The 23599-nt window shown below is 34.1% G+C and overlaps 1 protein-coding gene across 1 annotated transcript in view; it reads right to left on the bottom strand.

Annotated features, from left to right (window-relative positions):
• The window catches only part of LOC145293726 (uncharacterized), a 179153-nt gene that overhangs the window by 90456 nt on the left and 65098 nt on the right, over positions 1-23599 (bottom strand). Inside the window, exon 2 of the mRNA XM_080140176.1 lies at positions 7247-7411. Within this exon, the coding sequence (XP_079996302.1) occupies positions 7247-7402 (156 nt within the window). The 5' untranslated portion in view covers positions 7403-7411. The remainder of the gene's footprint in view (positions 1-7246; positions 7412-23599) is intronic.

The following is a 23599-nucleotide window of genomic DNA, read 5'->3' as shown; positions in this document are numbered from 1 at the left end:
TATAAGTTGAAAAAGCATTTTCATTCACTATTAGAAGATTTGTCAGTAAAAAAAACAGTCACCAAAAAGATAAGCGTTTTTTTTTTGTTTTGTTTTTTACTCGCAATGTAGAGCCCTGCATACTTCTTTTCAAGTTAACTCTTTTGTAGTTTTGATTACAATAGATCTGAATGAATGAACCTTGTAAGGGAGGGGCACTAAGCATTGCCCTGTTAATGAATTTCTTTGGTTTCTTTTTATAACATGCTACATTTCTCTCTTGCGGTTGGAAATATCAGGAATTTTTTTCTTTTTTTCAACATCAGACTAAAAGAATCGTAATGAAGGAATCGGAAAATTAAGGTATTTTTTAACGATGCGATTCCGATACCTCCGAAAATACACGATTCTTACGATTCCAATTAATCGTCCCACCACTAGTTTAAAGATTTTAAAAAGCGACCTAATTTCGTCGACGTCGTCTATGCTCAGAGCGTGGCATCATTATCTAAAGGTTTTGGGTTCGAATCGTGGTGTGAGGTGTCTTTTTTTTTTTTTTTTAACGATTTTTAAAATTTTACTATTGAAACAGGGTTATTTAAGCCATTTTTCACGTGTTTTTTTTTATTTTTCAGATTTTTTAAAGTTTTAATGTTCATTTTTCTGTTTTCTTTATTTGTTTTTCCGATTTTCGTTTGCCTTAAGTTAGTTTTTTTTTTACTTCGCTTATTCTTATGTTTTCATTAACACTCCCCATCCCCGCCGTAGCACACACACACCTACAAACACCCGGGCAACGCCGGGTACCCCCCCCCACCCGCTAGTCTATTATATAAATCTCACCTGTCTCTTTGTGTGTTTGTTTGTATGCCTAAAAACTTTTGTTATCTGCATCCGACTGAGTCTGAAAGAGCAATGCCCCAGATGCATAATATTCCCTTTATATAATAAACTGGTATGGATACCTGGTGTTGGCCAGGTTGACATGAGGTTCGATTTTGACACATCTGCTACACTTAGGATATTGAGCACTTTCATCATCGGCAACATTGATACCCTCACAACAATTTAAAAAATAAAAGAATGGATAAAAACACAAAAATGTAATTGTTACAAAAAAGAAATGCTGACAACCTTCCCACCAGATACTTCGACAGAAGGGATATGAAGAGAAGCTATTCTCCGGATATTGAGCACTTTTTGTTGCCCGTGCGCTGGAACCCCCTCCCCAAATGAATGAATCAAAATGACTTTCTTTTAATCACAATAGCAAGTTGTGTCTGTGTGGCCGAAAAAAGAGAAATGAGCCGCAGCTGGCTCGAACATGAAACACAAAAGAGAGGAAGAAGGCAAAAAGTTACGAGCAAACGCTTTAGTCCACACAGCTAGGAGTGCTTATGATGTCATGACGTCACAAAACAAATTGCGTGACATGCAAAAACAGTAACATGAAAACATGACCCCCCCCCCCTTCCAGTTGACCGCCACAGAATGAATCTTTTTTTCTAATTTTCACATATTATGAATCCGGGGCATTGCTCTTTCAGACCCAGTCGGTGCGGATGACAAAATTTTTTAGCAGACATACAAACAAACACACAGACAGATGAGATTTATATAATAAAAGAAGACCAAATTTCTAGAAAAAGAGGGAGGGTTGCCGAAGAAGATGGAAGTGGTCAGGTACTGCTACCTTTTAAAAATGTAGCTTGTTCTTTTTTAGGATGATTGCATTTTTATCTCTTTTTTAAGTAGGAGTTTTAAGCTAAATCAAATTTTTACCATATCTTTTGTGTTTAAAATTGCCACATTCAAGTACAGTTAACCACCTCCTCCTAAATATTTGGATAGGGGTGGGCGTAGAAATGTTGTAGAATTTACAAGAAAATTTTATCGACAAGAGGGAATTTACATATAGTAATGAAAAAGTGCTCAATATCCTTAGTATATCAGGTGCGTCCAAACGGAACTTGATTTCTATTTATTATTTGTGGACCCTGGTAATGCCAACCATCCCTGCTTATAAGAGGAAAAAACAGCAGATTTGGACAAAAAACAAAAACAAAAAAATGATTTAAGCCCAGAGAAAGAGAAATGGGGGAGAAGGAAGAGTGGGTTGTAAATACAAAATAAACACAATCTAAAACTTGTGTTTCTGAAAAATTATAAAAACAGTAACAATTAGGGAAATGTAAGACAAAAAAAAAATGGTTACTTGTTTTCTCCTCAGTTAATAAGTTTCCAGACTTTTCTTACAGGCATTTAAAATTGTCGTAGACTTTTGAAAATTCAGTATGTTATTGCTGTACATCTTATGGGATGACTGACCAATTTTTTATGATTTCAGCTTCAAATAAACAGCTGCAACAGGAATTGGAATACACCCTACTAAAGCCTGATTGTCACAACTGGTGAAGTTCAAAAATGCAATCTGGACGTGAGGACAGTTTAAAAGAACAATATACAATAAAATTCTGCTTTAAACTTCAAAAAAAATGCCACATAAACGTATGGAATACTTCAGACTGCTTTTGGACCATCTTGCATGAATCGAGCATCAGTTTTTGAGTGGCATAAGAAATTACAGGAAAGCAGGGAATCTATAAGGAGTGATGAGAGTTGTGGGAGGAGTAAAAAAGTCAGAACACCAGAGTTGATTGGCCAAATAAAGAATTTCATGGATAAGAACCGTCGTGTGTCTATAGAGACAATAAGTGCACACTTTGATGTCAGTGTGGGAACTGTACAAACAATTATTCGCGAGGTGCGAGGAACTGAAAATGTGGAAGATTTGTGCAAAGTTTGTCCCAAGGATGCTCAGAGAAGATCACAGACAATTTGACCAAGATGGGCATCAAGACAGTTCCTCACCCTCCCTGCAGTCCAGACCTTGTCCCCTGTGACTTTTCGTTATTCCCTAAGCTCAAGGAAAACCTTAAAGGTGGTTATGAGATAATTAAGTAGATGAAAGAGGCTGTGACCAGGGTCATTGACACATTCACACAAGAGGTCTTCCATGGGAACTTCCAGAAGTTGTGGGAACAGTACAACAAGTGTATTGCAACCGGCGGAGATTACTTCAAAAGGGACTAGAGTTTTATGTGTATACTATCAATAAAAATGGCCATAAGAAAAAAATCTGGAAAGCTATTGAAAATACATCGTACGTAAGATCATTTTACATTATATTTATCATATAGTTAAGTGAACCCCTATCCAAAAGTCTGAAATATTTTATTCTATTTCAATTTTCTGTAGGCATTCTCTTAGCATATTGACGTGCATGTGCATGGAAATATATCATATCACATTAAAAGCATTTGTATTTGTCCATCGACATGAACCCTTACCCAAAAGTCTGAAATATTCTTTTTTTTTTTTTTTTTTTTTTTTTTTTACTCAGGCATCACCACATTATCAAGGCCAAGAGACCACTCGAGGATAAGAGTTAAAAAGCGTACAGTAGAAATTGGACAATATAGTAATCATTAGTAATGGAAATTCGGTAAATTTAACAAATGGGACGGCTCATCAAGAACTTGTTTACGTTAGACTTGAACACAACCATATTGTAGTCAGCCGGAAAGCAGGAAAATGGAAGACAATTCCACAGGCGTGCAGTTCTAAGAAAGAAGCTTTGTTCATGGAATCTACATTTAGGTTTAGGCACAGATAAAGAGTGGGAGGAATTATTGATAGTGTTTTCAGCTAGACGAGTGTTTCTTGTGAAAGTTTGGCGAGGGGGGAACCATAGACTGAAACTCAGTTGAACACTTTCCATAAAAATAACGACACATCAGAGACACACTCGCAGCATCTCTTCTGTGAGATAGAGGTTGCAGGGAAAAGAAAAGGACATCTCCTACGAGGCTACGAAGTCTATTTTGAACTCTATCAAGGCAGGACAAGTCCTTTCTAGCAGCTCCTGACCAGATGTGACAACAGTATTCCATCCTTGGACATACCTGTCTCTTATATAGATAGAGAATTGCATCAGCAGTGAGATATCTACTTCAATTTTCCATAAGCATTCTCTTAGCATGTTGACGTGTATGTGCACAGAAATATATCCCATTAAAAGCATTTGTATTTGTCCATCGACAACAAATGTGCAAAAGTTCGTTTTTTTTTTTTTTTAAAAAAAAAGCAAAGATGATGATAATTATTGGTACAAAACACCTGCTTCACCCGCCCCCCCCTTCTTTTTCGGCCTTTTCTTGTGAATGTCAAGTGTCAGACAATCAATAAAAATCTACAGCAATTCTCTCCGCCAACGGCAGAAATCCTTTATAGGCAACAGAGAAATAGTTCTATTGACAGAGCCGAGTATAGCAAAATAGTTACGACATTTCAGCACGGAAAAATTAAGGCGATACACGTACAGATTTTAGTGAGCTTTCACGCTGAGTGCAGATATTTGTACTTATGTTAGATTTCAACAGAGCAACGCCAAAGGTATTGCTAGTTGATGATGGTTATGATTATTGTAAAATTTTTTAAACTACAATGTTATCGCAGCAAAATAAATATTTACATAGAAAATTAATTATGTTAACATGGTTTACCATTAAAGAATGTAAGAATCCAAACAATACGTTTAAAATAGATTGACCTCTAGAGTCTGACGTAGTCTTGCGAAGAGGTCATGTTAAAGTGACGTGGATTTTAGGTAGAGTGTTGGGAAAATACACATAATTGTTTTCAATGAAGAATTTGGAGTGAGAGAGAGGAGATTGAGTCGGAATAGTAATGTCTCCCAGTAGAGAAAATCAGAATTTTCATTTTTAAATAAGAACTAGCTTGGGTGCCCACCATTGTCCAGGTGTTTGGAGGTGCGTGAGGAGCAAAAAAAAAAAAAAAAAAAGAAAACCTCCAGGAAATAGACTGTTAATACAGAGAAAGTTATATTTTATGAAAAGGGGTGGGAGGAATAGTTATTTTTTTATGTCGGGTATAAGATTTCCCTACATCAAAAACCAATGCTAAAATTGAGAATTTAGGACATTCATCTTTCCTGTCCTTGGTCAGTGAAAAAGAAATCTTTCTAGACTGAGGCAATTAGTATTATTAATATGATGTGGTGATACAAAGAAGATTTACAAGAAGGAATCAGATTAGTGCTCAGCTGAATACTTTCTTTAGAAATAACGACAGAGAAGGAGAGAACAATTAGTAGCATCTTTTTGGTGGAAAAGGAGAGATCATACCCCACTAGATTGCTACGTTGATTTTGTACTCTGACAAGGCAAGACAATGCTTTGAGCAGCATGTTTCCATATGTGATAACATGCCAACCTTTATTGATATCGTTATGCATATATTTTGATTTCTCTTAATATCGATACAATTATATTGACAATAACATTATTATTTTATTTGGATACTTTATTTTACTAAGGGGAGGGGGGGTCACCTCCTAGCACGATACAAGAGCCACTCGAGGATAAAGATTAAGGTCAGGTGGCTGGTGAGAAAACATAATGACGATCAGTAATGGTGGAAACTGGGTAAAATTTGATTATTTAAGGACGACTCAACAAAAACTGGTTTACATTGGACTTGAAAACGACCATGTTATAGTCAGCTGAAAAGCAGCCCTACAGTATTGTATTCCATAAATAGGTAGTTCTAGGAAAGAAACTTTGCTCATTAAATTTTTCTTTAGTTTTAAGCACAGATAGAGAATAAGTGAAATTGTTGACAGTGGTTGTAGCTAGATGAGTGCTCGTTGATATGTCAATTTTGCTTTTGAGAAATTCAGTCATTTGTGAACAACCTACTTTAAAAGGAAACATTAATTCTTTTTTTTCTTTTTTGATACCACACTATATATGGCATCACATTGACACACCGGTTCTCGCCAGGTCAAGAAATTTAAGCAATGATAAGCCTAGCAAGTACAGTAGACCCCCAGGATACTGCATTAAAAATTAGTAACAAGATACAGTACAGTATATAATACACATGTATATAATCAAATAACATAAATAACACAGTAAGGCAGGGCAAATACTGTAACCGGGAGTCGGAAAAAGCATTGTATTCCACATTTTAACCTGGGCCACCGTATCCCGGGGTTCTACTGTGTGTGTGTGTGTGTGTATACATATATATATGGTAAAACTGGTAATTAGTAAAAACCTGAAGAGAGTGCTCAATACTATTGCAGAAGCAAATATGTGTTTTATTTTGTATTACCGTTTTATCTGTTTGGTTACATATGTTTCAGATGTTGGACCATGTTTACGATCTAACAGCCTCGTCAGACCTTACAGAAGCGGTTAGATCGTAAACACGGTCCAACATCTGAACATATGTAACCAAACAGATAAAACAGTAATAAAAAAAAATAAAACACACATTACATATATATATATATATATATAGTAGAACCCCAGGATACTGCATTAAAAATTAGTAATAAGATACAGTACAGTATATAATTCACATGCATATAATCAAATAACATAAATAACTCCGTAAGGCGGGGGCAAATAACGTAACCAGGGTCCAGAAAACATATTCCGCATCGTAACCTTAAAAAGAACATATCCTAGGGCCACCGTATCCCGGGGTTGTACTGCACCAGATAGCTGACCATTTGGGAATACTAGGCACTGTATAGGGCGGCAGGGTGTAAGCATGTTCACTATCAGAAGGCCTCCTTTCTTCCGCAAGCCAGTGGAAGACCCTTGGGCAAGGTAGAGTACACATTTACACATACACTGCCAATCAGAGTACATGAAGTCATGGCAGGTAGGTGAGGGTTGAACTGCTGATTGTTTCTTCTGGAATTGGCCAATTCTTTGTTGGTTTATTCTTTATTTGTTAGACAAATGATACTGATTCAGGTAGAATGGCTTAGATTACCTGCTATGTAAGAGCACCGCCCATATAACAAGTAATTGCAACCCACAGTAGGTACTATACTACAAAGAACATCATGGTGAAACGGTCCGAATGCAAAAGATATAAGTGCGTGATTCTTAACTTAATTACCAATTCATTCATTTCGCTATCTGCTATGGCGTAATGGTTGACATTGCAAAATTTGAACGCTTTACACTCCCAGTAACGTCATGGCGTAGCGGTAAGATGTCAGGTTTTCTTTCACTTTCTTTTCCACCACGTCGCGGGTTTGAGCCTGTTTGCCTACTACATTTTTTTTTTTTTTTTTGCTCAACACACACCTACAAACACCCGGGCAACGCCGGGCACCCCTGCTAGTATACTGCTAAAAGATGAAAAAAAAAAAGTGTGTACGCACCTCTGTCATGTGCACTGGTAATATGGAATCAAATCCCCATTGTAATGCATCTGTATCATCATCATCATCATCATTGGTGCTGGGTACCAAGATGGACTGTAAGTTTATTGTATTCTCTCCAGGTATGTCTCCCAGACTGTGCGAGTCGCAGGACATTTTGGGTAACTGAAATGAAAAGAAAACACGAATAAGGCTGACATTTTGTTATTCAGTGAAAACATCAAAATCTTTAAATTCATGTTTGATTTATCAGTAAATTTCATTCTTGAAATCTTCACAAAAACATGATGAAAAAGACAAAGAAAACAAACACTAATGATGGAATGATGCAAATTTTTCAGATTCCAATACAATTACCAATTCCATTTTAAATTCCTGACTTCAATAAGTTTTAAATTTCTAAATATTTAGGTATAGAGCTGGGATTTTGTCATTTTTTTTTTTTTTTTTTTTTTTAAATAATCATAAAATCATGAAATATAGCAGAACCCAGGGATACAGCATTAAAAACTAGTAACAAAATACAGTACATTGTATAATACACATGTATATCATCAAATAACATTATAAATAACGCCATAAGGCAGGGTAAATACTGTGATCAGAGTCCGGAAAAACATTGTATTCCACATCATAACCTGAAAAAAAAAACATATCCTAGGGCCATCGTATCCCGGGGTTCTACTGTAATAGCAAAATCCCAACCTTAACATCTGACCTTAAAAAATAGTGTGCAGCATACCTAGGTCAGAGACCAGCATCATGTCAGGTTAGGTCATGATCACTCCAAGGATGTGGGCTGTAGGAGAGTATATATACATAGGCTATGATCTTGATCTTTGACTGTAACCTTGAAAAATGGTGTGCACCATCCCTAGGTGGGTGATCATCATCATGCCAGGTTTGGTAATGATTGGTTCAGTGGAGAGTTGTACACACAGACACACACAAATGCTATTACTTTATATATACCAGGGTCGTTTTTTAACGCGGAGAAAAGGTACAAAAATAAAAAATTGTCTCGGTCGTGAAGGACTGTTCCTCCACTGAAAGAGAACAAGAAATGGAAGTGCAGCATCTGAAGAACAGATACTACATTTTGATCAAAAGGCCAAGGAACAGTAAAATACTACTTTATATATAGATCGATAGAGTTTCATATATTTTCACGAATGTAAAAATACATTTGGGTGTGTGGACGGAGATCTAGGGATTTTAGTTTTACTGGTAATTTAAAAGGAATAAATATTTATTCGTACTAACAATAGAAAATGAAGTTAATAAATAAAAAAAAAATTTTTTTTTGTTTATTTACTTGCGGGAGAGGGGGGGGGGTGTCACAGTTTATCAAGACCAGAGGACCACTCTTGATTAATAAGTGTTCCTAAGTCGTGAAGGATTTCTCTTCCACTGACAGAGAACAAGAAATTGAAGTGCAGCATCTGAAGAACAGATACTACACTTTGAGATATTAAATCCTTTATTCATGTTAAAAATACATTGAAAATCAACAATGAACAAAAAACTTAGGCACATGGCCAACTCAAAAGGGGCGGATTGTGGGTGTCATCCAGAACTAAACAAAATCAAAAGTTTCTCGCAGCACGTATCTTCTTTCACCATAATACCGCATTCACCTTTTCATACTGGGGGACATCCTACTTAACTCCCAAATTTTAAAACATTTTTTATTGACGTGTAAAAACAAAAAAGATAACAATAAAAATGGTACAATAATTCATTTGTGTTGAGGGCGGGGAGAAAAAAAACAAACACTTTGATCTTGTCCTAAAGGCCAAGTTAGTGTTAAGTAGATAGAAAGGCAACATGATTAGAAATGGCGCAACTTGGGTAGGGCGTGATTGGCTAGCAGTATCAGAATTTTTTGTGAAAATAGCGAATAATTCCACCCCATCTTTCCAAGCTTATAACTCCTCGAAAAATGCAATTCAAGCCCTAATTTTTTTTTTCAATTAAAGGAGCAAGGACCAAGATTTCATTAAAAAAAAAAAAAAAAAAAAAAAAAAAAAACGTGTTTTTTTTTTAAAAAGGTTTTATACTTCGGACTTTACAGGTAAAATTCGACGAGAACACGATGTCCGTTTTTTTTTAAATTTGAATATATTATGTATTGACCTTTTCTCTTCAATTTGTGAGTAAATAATTATGTACTTATCCGAGTCGAAATTAATTATTATTAGACATTTACAAAATTGGAGGCGTGAATTATTCGACCCCCTGTCTTTCCAAGCTTATAACTCCTCGAAAAATGTAATTCAAGCCCTAATTTTTTTTTCAATTAAAGGAGCAAGGACCAAGGTTCCATTAAAAAAAAAAAAAAGAAAAAAGAAAAAACAAATAACGTGGTTTAAAAAAAGGTTTTAAACTTCAAACTTTACAGGTAAAATTCTACAAGAACACGATGTCCGTTTTTTTTTAAATTTGAATATATTATGTATTGACCTTTTCTCTTCAATTTGTGAGTAAATAATTATGTACTTATCCGAGACTAAATTAAGTATTTTCTTTGTAATAGACACTGGGGGGGGGGGGGGGGGAAACCGTGAATAAAAAAAAAAAAACGTTTGTCTAAAATATTATATTCGGTTTATTGGAAAGAACATAAAATTTCACATTGACCCTGAAAATATCGTAAAAATAGAATCAATAGAAAAATTTTGATAGATTTTTAAAATTTTAAAATTTTAAAATATTGAGTTTAAAAATTTAAAAATATTGAGTTCGGAAAATTCATTACTGTTTAAAAAAAAAATAAAAATATTTTTATTACTTTTAAAACAACTGTAATAGTTTATTTTGGAAGTATAATCCATAAAGAAAATAAATAACCCACTTTTAACAGAGAAATTACGAGATTTTTATATTGTATTCGCAGTTTCGTGTTAGGGGTGTCAAAAATTCCTACAAAAATTCTGATACTGCTAGTGATTGGCTCAACAGGAACTCATTTACATTACATTTGAAAATAAACATGTTATAGTCAGTTGGGAAGCAGTCGCACAGTATTGTGTTCTACTAATGAACAGTTCTAGGTAAATACCCCTGACAAACCCGACAAGCAGTTAAATCCCACCCCTTCACAGTAGAGATCCCTAGATATAAGAGAGCCTTCTACTGCAGTAGTTTCTTCCCCAGAATCGCTAGACTTTGGAATTTCCTTCCGGTTTCCTGCTTCCCCGACTATACCGACATGCAGAAGTTCAAGTGTAACGTGAACTGACATCTTGCTATCCAACTCCCCACATAGTACCCCTGTAGCTTATGTCCCTGATAGTAGCCCCCTACATCAAAGTGGCAATGAGCCTTGTTTGGGGTGAAAATTTAATAAAAAAAAAAAATTTTTTAAAAAAGAAAAAAAAAGAAACTCTGCTCGTGAAATTTTAGTTAGTTTTAGGCACAGATAGAGAGTGAGGGAAATTGTTGCCAAAATTTTTTGTTGCGAACGTTTTAAACATTAGAGCTCAGTTGAGCACCTACCATGAAAGTAATGATAGAGCAAAGACAGAGTCGCAATGTCTCTTCTGTGAGAAAGAGGAAGTAAGAAGGCGAAAAGGTTCTCGCCAGTAAATTTCAAAAACAGTTTTGTACCTTGTCAAGACAGAAAAGGGCATTCTTAAGAGCACCACTCCAGATGTGACAATAGTGTTCCATCTTAGGATGTACTAGCAGGAGATGGAGGGAGGGGGAGCTTTGCCCAGTCGTAAAATACGCTTAAATATGATATTTTAATTTGTCAAGATTTCGTATTATAGAGTTTTGACTTCAAAAGTAAAAAGAAAAAAGTATTTGGGTGCCATCAGCTAGAATCGAAACTGAAAGCAAAACTGTAGCATTTAAAGCTGGTGACGTTACCACTGTACCAACGTGAACCGCATATCAACCGAATGTAAAATAAACTAAGATGAATGTACAAAATGTATAACGATTTTTTTCAATTTTGACCCCCTTAGAAACTACTTTAGCAAGCTAAAGACCCATAAAAGAACAGTTCATAAAAAATCCAATCATTTGAGGCTCCTAGCGCTGCTCTGTAACTTTTAGTTTCGGAAGAGATAGAGTTTAAAAATATGGAGACAGACAGACAAGGATAGGGAGTTTTATAAATTAGATTTCACTCTTGCTTTGGGAGGGAGATACTTTCTAGAGTGATAGAATGATCCAACCATTTTTCCAGTTATTTTGGTAATGGAGCTAATGTAAATCTTTCATTTCAGGTCAAGCATATAGCTTTAAAAAAATATAGCTTTAAAAAAATATAGCTTTAAAAAAAATATAGCTTTAAAAAAAATATAGCTTTAAAAAAAATATAGCTTTAAAAAAATATAGCTTTAAAAAAATATAGCTTTAAAAAAAATATAGCTTTAAAAAAAATATAGCTTTAAAAAAAATATAGCTTTAAAAAAATATAGCTTTAAAAAAATATAGCTTTAAAAAAATATAGCTTTAAAAAAATATAGCTTTAAAAAAAATATAGCTTTAAAAAAAATATAGCTTTAAAAAAAATATAGCTTTAAAAAAAATATAGCTTTAAAAAAAATATAGCTTTAAAAAAAACAACAACAACAACAACAAAAAACAGGTCAATTCATTGATTGTTTTTTGTATTATTGTTATTCTGTAAGTCAATGATTGCTTTGATTTTAAAATCAAAGATACTTTTTCAAGAATATGATTTTATTTCATGGACAAAGGTTCCTAACCGGACCTTTGTCGGGAACTAACCTAATTTTCAATAAGTTATATTCATAAATCGTAACTTAACCCTTCCCACACAAACACAGCCACACAACATTTCCCTGACAAATTAATATAGTCTTAGGGTTTGTTTTTTTTTTTGTTTGTTATAGTCATATTTTTAAAAATAAATAAATGTGCATTGAAATTCCGAACAATATTAATCTATAATAAATATAAAAAGTTTGTTTTTATTATGACTTAAATATTCGAAATTTTTATTTTCAGTATTCGAAACAGCAAAGATAATAAATATATATATAAATGTGTGTGTATGTGTCAGCCCCTTTAAGAATTTGGTTCTTATTGTTGAGCACTTTAAGTTTAAATTACAGTTAGTCACTTAAGCTCGTATGCGTAGATCGTGATGCTATTTATAATCATAAGATCATTCTCGGTCGTCTTGTCATTTACACTTTATATAAATGTTCATTTCAACTGTATTTCTCACAGTTAACGTTGGCCGTGTGGTTTGTTTCTTGCTAATGGAGTCAAAGGTGGCTTTGTGACCAGATTTGAATCTCCCAACTGGCTATAATCATAATTCGAAAGAATAAAACACGAGTGTCTGTAGGTATTAAAAATAATTATAGTAATAATATTATATATATATATATATATATATATATATATATATATATATATGTGTGTGTGTGTGTTTTATTTTTTATTACCATATCTTTCTGTTAAGTTACATTAGCTGAAACAATAATGTACCTATTTACTATGCCTCCCCACGGGACAGAGTTAGACACCAGGGTCGTTTTTTAACATGGAGAAAAGGTACAAAAATAAAAATTGTCTCAGTCGTGAAGGATTTCTCCTCCACCAAAAGAGAACAAGAAATAGAAGTGCAGCATCTGAAGAACAGATGGTATTTATTTGCTCCCCCACCGAGCAAATTAGGCACAAGGCCGATTTTTAATGTGAGGCGTGAAGGGAGGGGGAAGGGAAAAAGGGGACCAGCTCCCGAGAGGTGGGAAATGGGAGCTGGTTAAAGGTCAGGCATGTGGGGTTGCCCCCACATCTGGTCTTTGCTAGTCATAGCTAGTCATAGCTTGCAGCATCTGAAGAACAGATACTACACTTTGATCTTTACCAAAAGGCCAAGGATAATGTAACTTAACAGAAAGATACAGTAATAAAAAAAATAAAACGCATATTTGCTCTACAACAGTATTGAGCACTTTCTTCAGTTTTTATTAATTATCATTTCTAATATATATATATATATATATATATATATATATTTCTTAACTTTCGTATCATTTTGTTCAAGCTGGGGATGGGGCATCCTAACAGATGCAAACATTCATCCGTTATCTCATACATTCCAACCGCGACATCTTTTGATGACTAACCATCCAAAGTTATCCAGTAAAATCCGTTTTAGCAAAAATTTTCTTTCACCATGACTAATGTTTATGCAAATTTTTTAAAACCCAAGGTGTGTTTATTGAGAAAAGTGCAAACGAACGAATCCCTCTATTGTCGGAGAACCAATAGTCATAGCGTTTGCGACTTGACGAGTGAAGAGTACGTCTAACAAGTATATATCAGATTGATTTAAAAATCAAACTATTTTTTAAATCAAAAATTTACATAAAAATGGGGCAACAACACGTTATTGATCAAAAACAATATGGGGGTGGGGGTATGTAGGATACTCCCCCCCCCCTCAACCAATCACATTCAGGAAATCAGTTTCCAAAGAACCGTTAAAAAATATTATTGTGTCTGCACCGACAGATGTAGGGCATGGGATTTTTTTAAATGTTAAGCATGATTAATAGGCAGAATAGACATTTTTTTTATGAAAGATGATAGCGGTTATCAGTTCTAAAGTAATGTTTGCGATTCAACAGCGATTTAAAATCAAACTATTTTTTAATCAAAAAGTTTTATGTCAACAGCCAGAGGAGATGTGGATCTATAATATTTTAAATGTGATCCCTTCAAAAATTTCAGACCCAATTCTTTCCAAGCGAGTTAATATGAAACAGTGAAACTCTGCATTCCCATAGGCACTTTAGTTGGATGATTTTTTTTACGGGGATGAAACGCAGACGCATCTGTGAAGTATAATTGCCATAAATCTTTTTTCATCTTCTATGTATATAAATCTCACCTGTCTGTCTGTCTGTCTGTTTGTGCATATGTCTGCTAAAAACTTTCGACACACACGACCAACACTCATAAAATTGGTATCATTCGAAAGCTCAATCTCTTGGCCGACGAATATCCAAAAATTGGCCAAAAACATTCATTCTTTCACCTAACAGGGGCGTGTTTTTACAAGGAGGAGTCACTTTTTTTCATCAACATTTTTGCAAAGTCATCATACACCTTCCAATGACTAGCCTTATTTTGAACAGCGTCAACATCGATTGTGGCGGTGGGCACGACGTCTAAACTGTTCACTTTTTTTGCTTCCTTTTTCTCTTAGCATTACATGTTCGAGTCTGCCTTTTTTTTTTTTTTTTTTTTTTTTGCGCTCACACAGGTACTTACTGTGATATTCATTTTTTTTTTGGGGGGGGGGGGTTAATTTATTTTTTTTTTTAAACATTTTTGTTTTAGGACTGTTGCTCAATACTCTTACCGTAAAACCTTCCACACTCGGGTAATGCCAGGTACCCATACTATTTTTTTTTCTCACAAAATTTTGATTTTTTCTGCGACCAGGCAAACGCCCACACCTGTCATAATCATTTCCTTATGCTTTAAATAGCTAAATTTGCAACATTATAATATCTGTGTCGTCCTGGGCCCATCAATAAAAGTGTTCCTTAGCTAACGTAAGTTATGCAAGTTCGCGCCCAGCACACATCGTTTTGTTTTGTTTTTTTTTTTCTTTTGTTTACAAAATTTTGCTTTCAGTTTTGTTTCTGGCTAATGCCACCAAAGTCTCTTTTTTTTTTTTTAACGTATGTAATTTCTTTATATGCATTTCTCTTTCTAGTGATCCAACCATTCTTTAATATTCCGGTTATCTCTGAGCAGTTATAGAAGGGAAGAAAAAGACTTTTTTTTCCAGTACTGTCATCTAATTATATTCATATGTCTGCACATATCACAAACACACATGTAAATTAGATGATAAAATAAGTGTGTGTGTGTGTGTGTGTGTGTGTGTGTGTGTGTGTGTGTGTGCCTCATTACATGTCAAATCAACAAATTTGGGAGGAGGAGGAGGGGGGTTGAATGGCACCTGTTACACATCTCAAGGGATTCCTGAGATATGACCTTCACCTTTTACAAAAATTGAGATTTTTATGAATGAAGCTTTAAAAAGACGATATCTCTTGTTTATGGACCTATAAAGTTCATTCATATATCATTCTAAAGTACTCGGATAAATCTACAATTTGATCTCGGGTTCTTTTTTTTTTTTTTTTTTCAAGGTCAAATAAAAAAAGTTGATCTTGAACTTTTTCCTGAATTATCTCAAAAAACGTTATTTTAATTTTGACAAAAGATTTGTCTATCTTATGACCGTATATATTCCAGATTTCATGATGGGCATTCCACTACAACTGTTACTACAAACGTTTTATAGAAGTGGAGTCGACAGTGGTAACATCACCAGCTTTGAATGTTACAATTTTGCTTTCAGTTTCGATTCTAGCTGATCGCACATAAATACTTTTCTTCTTTTTTTTTTTTTTTTCCAACTTTTGAAATTTCAACTCTATAATGATATATACGAAATCTGGACAAATTGAAATATCCTATTTAAGCGTATTTTACGACCGGGCAAAGCCCCCCCCCCTCGTTAGTATTTACATAAGGACCATGGTCACAAAATCAACAAAAAGAATTTTTGTTAATGAAACCAAATTTTCCTCACTTCTTTTTTTTTTTTTTTTTTTTTTAATGCAACACAGATTTTGTTACGGAAAAAGTGAAATAATAAAAAAGAATTTTGAAAAAGAAGGTTAATTAAATTATAACATAAAACATGTGATCTCAATGGTGAACAAATGTTTCTCGGTGTTCTAAATTTAAAAAAAAGAAAAAAAGCCAATTTTCTGTTTATGGTTACTTTTTTATGAAACATTTTTAAAATGAATGTTAGAAAAATTGTTGACATGTTGAGTTTTATGCAAATTCTGGTTGTGAAGTTAAAAATAATATTTTTCCTGAGATCAAACTATTGGGGGGGGGCAACAAAAACGGTCCTCTCGTGACGATGACCAGTTCTACGCATGCTTCAGATGACGTCATAATAGTTGAAAAACTGACTAAATTTCATGTACGTCGCATTAGCTCAGTTGGTTAGCGCGTTGGTTCGTTATCTAAATGTTTTGGGTTCAAATCGTGGTGTGAGATGTCTTCTTTTTTTTCTTTTTCGATTTTTTTAAATTTAAATATTGAACCAGTGTTATTTAAGCCATTTTTCACGTAACATTCGTTTTTCTGTTTTTTTTTTTTTTACTTTGCTTATCCACTCCCGACCACACACCCAAAAATACCCAGGTACCCACCGATTTTTTAAATTTTAATATCGAAACAGTCTTATTTAAGCCATTTTCCATGTGTTCGTTTTTCTGTTTTCTTTTTTGTTTTTTCGATTTTTACATTTAACATCGTTCGTTTGCCTTACATTAGTTTTTTTTGTGTTTTCTTTTCCCGCTGTTTTGATTTCCCCCCTCCCCGCTTAAGTTTTAACGTTTTCTTTTTTTAACTTCGCTTATAACAAACAAACCTGGTCATTGTTGTCGTCGTAACGCTTGCACCTGTCAATTTGGTTCTTACTTAAATAAATTCAAACATCTTTCACTAACTCATTCTGGCTGGCCGATTTTATTTTCAAACTTTGCATCAGGGCTTCGGGTTTTATCCTACCAACTTTACCCCCCCCCCCCGATTTCTTTTTTATTTAACACCACACACACCTCCAAACACCTGGGCAATGCCGGGTACCCCCACTAGTCTATATATATAAAAGGTAAAATGTGTGTGACCATTTCGTATATGTCTTCAAAAGGCTTCTCACACACGCTCCCGGGGTCGTTACTATCGCTTAAAACTGTGTATATAGGTCCTAGATAATAATATGTAGGATTTGGGAAAGCATATAGCTTATAGATTTATTTACGTCGAATTTCACAAAATTATTGCTATTTTGGCTTCTCGCGTGTTGATTGGGCTTTTTAGTATAAATATGTGAAAGTAAACTCAAACGAGGTCTTCTCGGCATTGCGCCAGGGAAAAACGTCCAGAAGCAATCAGCTTTGATCAGACACCCCTCCCCAACATCTGTTGGGGGAAGAAACAGTTAAATTTGGGTAAACAAACCCAAACGCTGTGTGACTTCTATTTGACCTTCTTAATTAGGTCAAATGGAAGAGTTAACTTTTATTGCGCATGCCTCTTTTTATAGTTAAATAACCTGCTTAACATTGTCTGTTGTCGCCGTGGCTCAATGGTTAACGTAGCAGGGTTTTTTTGTTTTTTTTTCACACATTAATTTCCAACTCAAGGGTACGGGTTCAATTCTCATACTCACCTATCAAAACATTTTTTTTTATTATTTAACACCCCCCCCCCCCGCCGGAGTTTTGATTTACCTCAAGACGCCCGGGCATCGCCGAGTACCCCCCGCTAGTATATATATAAAAGCAAAAATATTTGTGTGTATGTGTGTGCATTTTTTCTGTATGTCCAGCAAAGGCCTTTTTTTGGCTGCTTCTCAGCTTGCTCGCTCATTCTTATAACTTTTTATATGCTACCGAGATCATAATATCTAACACTTATGAAACGTCATCGTAAATTTCTTTTATTTCGGCCACTTTTATCTTACGCTGTGAATTTGTTTTTTTCTCTGCTGCTGCTATGCCGTGATATTTGACCTACAAAACGACCTGGGTTTTTAAACGCTTATTTTCGACTCTTGTAAAGTACCTGCCTTTGTGGCGTAATGATATGTTGTCAGACTATTAACCTTAAGGATTTGGGTTTGAGCCTACCTCCCTAACAAAAATTTTTTCACTTTTTTTTTTTTGTTCGTTTTTTTAATATTTAAAGTGTTATTACTTTTAGTTTCCATCTACCCCCCCCAACACACACCTTCGTTTTGCATCACGTTTGTCTTTTTTTCCCCCATCACATTCATGTTTTCTTTTAGTTTTTGTTTTCCAATTTAAAGAAATTTTAAAATCGTTCGTTTGCATCACATTCGTTTATTGAATTCATTCAAAACGTATCACAAAAACAACATCCAAGTAAATCGCGATATATCCAAACAGTCGTGCGAGATGGACCAGCGGATAAAGGGTTTAGGCTCATTACCGTGGGGGTCCCGATTTCGAATCTCGCTAGATTCAGCCACTCTGATGAGTCGTATATGATGAAACATGTGTCAGTGGGTAATTATATTTTAAAAAAGAAATATATATATATATATATATATATATATATCACTTGTCTGTTTAAATGTATGTATATATGTCTGCCTAAAACTTTCGACCGAGGCAACAGATTTTCACGAGATCGGTATCGTTTTGAAACACGACCCTTCGGACAACAAATATGGAAAACTTAGCAAAAACCATTAATTCCTTCACCCTCAACTGGCCACTTTTCTACAGGAAGAGGTCACTTTTTTCGCCGATATTTTCAAAAGTCATCTTTTCGATTGTCTAGCCTTGATTTAAACATACATCACTTCCGGTTTGGCGAGGGGCGCAACAGCAAGGGAGAGTAAGAGAAAAACGTTTGCATTTATTTAAGCATTAAAATATGAGGTCAAATATCACGCCATAGAAATTGCGCAGTTAACTTTTTTTGGGAGGTTGTTTACACAAACTAACAGGTGCATGAATTTAGTAAGGTCAAATAGCAATCACGCAGTTAAGTTTTTACTGCAATGGCAGTTTTTCTGGGTTTGTTTACCCAACTTTGGCTGATTTTATTTCCCCTGAAAGGAGATTGTCCAAATTTGAATAGCAATTGTCTGATATAAGGGGTTTCCCCCACATTGATCAAAAGCATGAGGCCGAGAACAACATAGATTTAGTTATTTATTTTATACGAAAAAGCCCAACACACACGAGACCAGCCGAAATAGCAAGAATTTTGTATAAGTCGATGTAAATAAATCTAGACATGCGTTCGCAAATCGTACATATCATGATCTAGGGGGTATATAAAGAATTCTAAGACATAGTAACCTCCCCCCCCATCCCCGAAAAAAAGCCTTTCTTGGACATACAAAAATGCACGCGCCGCATTTGCCTTTTATATATACACTAGCCCGAGTGTTTGGAGGTGTTTTTTTTTTGTTTTTTTTACATAGGCATCACCACATTATCAAGGCCAAGAGGCCACTCAAGGATAAGGGTTAAAGAGTGTACAGTAGAAATTGGACAATATAGTAATCATTAGTAATGAAAATTTGGTAAATTTGATAACTTATATGGAACGGCTCATCAAGAACTTATTTACGTTAGACTTGAACACAACCATATTGTAGTCAGCCGGAAAGCAGGAAAACGGAAGATAATTCCACAGGCGTGCAGATCTAAGAAAGAAGCTTTGTTCATCGAATCTACGTTTAGCTTTAGGCACAAATAAAGAGTGGGGGAATTATTGATAGTGTTTACAGCTAGACGAGTGTTTCTTGTGAAAGTTTGGCGAGGGGGGACCATAGATTGAAGCTCAGTCGAACACTTTCCATGAAAATAACGATACATCAGAGACAAACTCGCAACATCTCTTCTGTGAGATAGAGGTTGCAAGGAAGAGAAAAGGACATCTCCTACGAGGCTACGGTCTATTTTGAACTCTATCAAGGCAGGCCAAGTCCTTTCTAGCAGCTCCTGCCCAGATGTGGCAACAGTATTCCATCCTTGGACGTACCTGGCTCTTATATAGATAGAGAATAGCATCAGCAGTGAGATATCTACCGTATCGATAGAAAGATCCCACCATTTTTCCAGCGGCCTTTTTCCAGGTGCATGTGCACGGAGGGGGTGGGGGGGGTGTTAATCAAAACATAAGAATAAGCGAAGTACAAAAAAACTAACGTACAGCAAACGAAAATCAGAAAAACAAAAAAAAAAGAAAACAGAGAAACGAACATTAAAACTTTTTTTAAAAATCTGAAAAATAAAAAAACAAAAAAAAAACATGTGAAAAATGGCTTAAATAACCCTGTTTCAATAGTCAAATTTTTAAAATCGTTAAAAAAAAAAAAAAAGAAAAGACATCTCACACCACGATTCGAACCCAAAACCTTTAGATAATAAGGGCGCGCTCTCAGAAACTGAGCTCAGACGGCGTCTACGAAATTAGATTTTTTTTTTTTTTTTTTAAACCGCTAAATTAAATCAGGTTCCGACGTCATTTGCACATGCGTAGAACCGAACTCGTCATAAGAGGACTTTTTTGCTGAGCCCCCCTCCCTGTAGAAAACTGCTGATTTCAGGGTGAAAAAATTAACGTTTTTGGCCAATTTTTCGATATTTGTCGGGCAAAGTTTGCAACTTTAAAATGATACAGATCTGGCGAAAATTTGTGACCAGTGTGGAAAGTTTTTGCGATACATACACACATTTTCGCTTTTATATATATAGATCTATAGATTAATACCTTCTGTTAACTCCCCCTTCTGCATTTTTTTTTTTTTTTATAATTGGATAAATTAGTGTCTATTCGATTATAATCCTCTGAAAAAAAATTGTCAAAAAGACGAAAAAAAATATTGGGGGTGGGGGGAGGTAAAGCAAAAAAGAAAATCATATTTTACATTTTTTTCTTTTTTTAAATGAAACACTGTTTAATTCACTATTAAAAACAAATGCAATGGATAAAAGTCCATGCATGTTATAAAGCTTATTTTCTTGTCTTTTTATCCATATAAATATTTTTAAAATTTGACAAATAACGCCGAGCTGGTTGGGACTGCTTTAAGTATATATAATTGATAACCGAGTAGCTCTAATTAAGCTAATTATGTCCTAATAACAAAACAGCTACAACTAAATATGTAAGTACATTTTTTTATCTTCATGTTTTCATTTTTCAATTTATCCTGGAATAAAAAATAATAAAAGAAAAAACGTTTGTTTACCGCAATGCTATTGCTGCTGCTACTGTTGCTGCTACCGATAGTTTTTAGATATTTTTTTTTTTTTTTTTAAATAGAACGATTTTTTTTCCAGGTATCATGTTTTAAAATTGCTCAGTACTGCATGAGAAAATAAGTTACAATTACACTTTTAACGGATAAAAAATATTAAAAAGATCGATTTATTTAACAGTGAGTGTCTAAAGAAAACTTTTTTCAAAATTTTCCATACTCGCCATTGTTGAAGTCTTTTTTTAACAAAAGAAAAAAAAAAAAAAAAAAAAAAAAAAAATGAGCAGTCAAAAGAATTTCGGATACCCCAAACTATTAAAAATGATATCTCTTCTAGTTATTTTCTAAATTTCATGACAAAATTCTTAATACAAGCGCAGTACGGACATTTACAAATCAGGGGGGACGGGGTCATTAGAAAATCTTACCGAAAATGCCATTTTATGATGTTAACATTTTTATCACTTTATTTGCTTCAAACTCTTAAGATATATAATCTACATTATTATTTATTAATTCATTTGAAAGTATATTCATTTTCTGAACAAAACGGTGGTATTTTGAGGACTTGAACTGCTTTGGTTTTTAAAATATGACGATTTTAGCATAACACCCTTGAAATCTGTGATTATTCAAAGCGTTTTATAATCCGTTTGTATTGCTAGTTACACAAATTTAAGGGGTTTTTTTTTTAATTTTATAGTGTGAAACAGCCCCACGAGAGAAATATACCATTTTTTGGACATCAAAATCCAGAATTTTTCATTTTTCTATAAACTTTCTTTGAAACAAATGGACAGCTATTGTGTCATGCTGGAGAAAATCAGATATTGTTACAAAATTAATATGCTCAAGGTCAATTCTTAAATATTAATTTTGTATTTTTTTTTAATAATTGGCTAGATTAGTGCCTATTTGATTATAATCCTCTGAAAAAAATTGTAAAATATATGAAAAAAAAAAATATTGGGGGTGTGGAGAAGTACTGCTCACACACGTGAAGCAAAAAAAAAAAAAATCATATTTTACATTTTCGTTTTAAACAAAGCACTGTTTAATTCACCATTAAAAAAATTTTTTTAAATAGCCCCATCAGAGAAATCTACCATTTTTTGGACATAAAAATCAAGAACTTCTTTTAATTTTTCTATAAACTTTCTTTGAAACAAATGGACAGCTATTGTGTCATGCTTGAGACAATAAGATATTGTTACAAAATTAATATGCTCACGGTCAATTCTATTTCTATAGTAGCAGATGAATGGATGCAATATAGCTTGATCATTATTCCATTATTAAGCCGCATCTTGCAAACTAAATCAATCATTCCTAGAAAATCTTCTTTTGTAAGACTTCACCAACCTTCAATGAACCTTTTCTATCAGAAGAAAATTTTGATTGTGCTTGGGCAACGAAATTATGCTTCTTCAATGTTTAAAGGCCTGCATGGAAAGTCTCAATGAATTCCTCTGTAGATTGTGACAGAGTTTGTAGAATGGTTCTATCAGTTGATAACCACTGTTTGTATACAAAATCAACTGAATGTTCGTAAAAAGATTTCTTCCGTGTATATATATATATATATATATATATAAAACAAAATCCTCCATCAGTTTATTGCAAGTTGAGCAGTCACACAAATAGAAATTTGTCGATGCTTCATTGCATGTAATAGCAAGTATGCATTGATGGTAATGTGTTAAATGATAACTTTCTCCTTCAGTCAGTTTAGTCAGATGAGATCCTGCAATCATCACCTTCATATTCTGATGGATTGTGCAACTGCAGACAGTATGGGTCCCAGACCCACCTGTTAGCACACATTTTTTTGGTTTAAGCTCAGTGAATTTAGAGAAACTTATTTTCTCTTGGTTCTTTGATTTGAATAATTCAAATGCGTCTTTTTTTTTCAGGCATCACTCTACCGACTTCCACATATTTTTTATGTTATTAGGTTATGTTAGCTTAAAATAAATGTTCCTCATTTTATCTTTTGATACCAGCAATGGAAAAGTTAAAAAAAAAATTTTCGGAATCGGTTTTGGAATCAGAAATTAGGCTAAAAATGTTCTGATTCCGATACCACAAAAAATACAGATTTTCGAGATTCCAATTAATCGCCCCAACACTAATTATATTTTTTTCCATAACAAAATCTGTGTTGTATTAAAAAAAAAAAAAAAAAAAAACAAATGAAGAAAATTTAGTTTCATCAACAGAAATTTTTTTTTTTTATTTCATGACCATAGTCTTTATGTAAAGATTGATCAGCATTTAAATAGATTTACAAAGAAATCAAACTTGACCATATTGTGAAAAATCAAAATTATTTTTATGTGAGTAGCAAGTACTAAATTCTGACATTTTGAAATTTGTCCACTTCTATAAAACGCTTGTAAAAACAGTTTTAGTCAAATGCCCATTATGAAATTTGGAATATATACGGTCATAAGATAAACAAATCTTTTAAAAATTTTTTAAAATTAAAATAACATTTTTTGAGATAATTCAGA

The sequence above is a fragment of the Euprymna scolopes genome, chromosome 15 (genome assembly GCF_053919585.1).
Source record: "Euprymna scolopes isolate OS-2025 chromosome 15, ASM5391958v1, whole genome shotgun sequence".
NCBI classification, from domain to species: domain Eukaryota; kingdom Metazoa; phylum Mollusca; class Cephalopoda; order Sepiida; family Sepiolidae; genus Euprymna; species Euprymna scolopes.
Note: the sequence above shows the minus strand (reverse complement) of the source record. Positions and strands in the feature narration are given on the sequence as shown.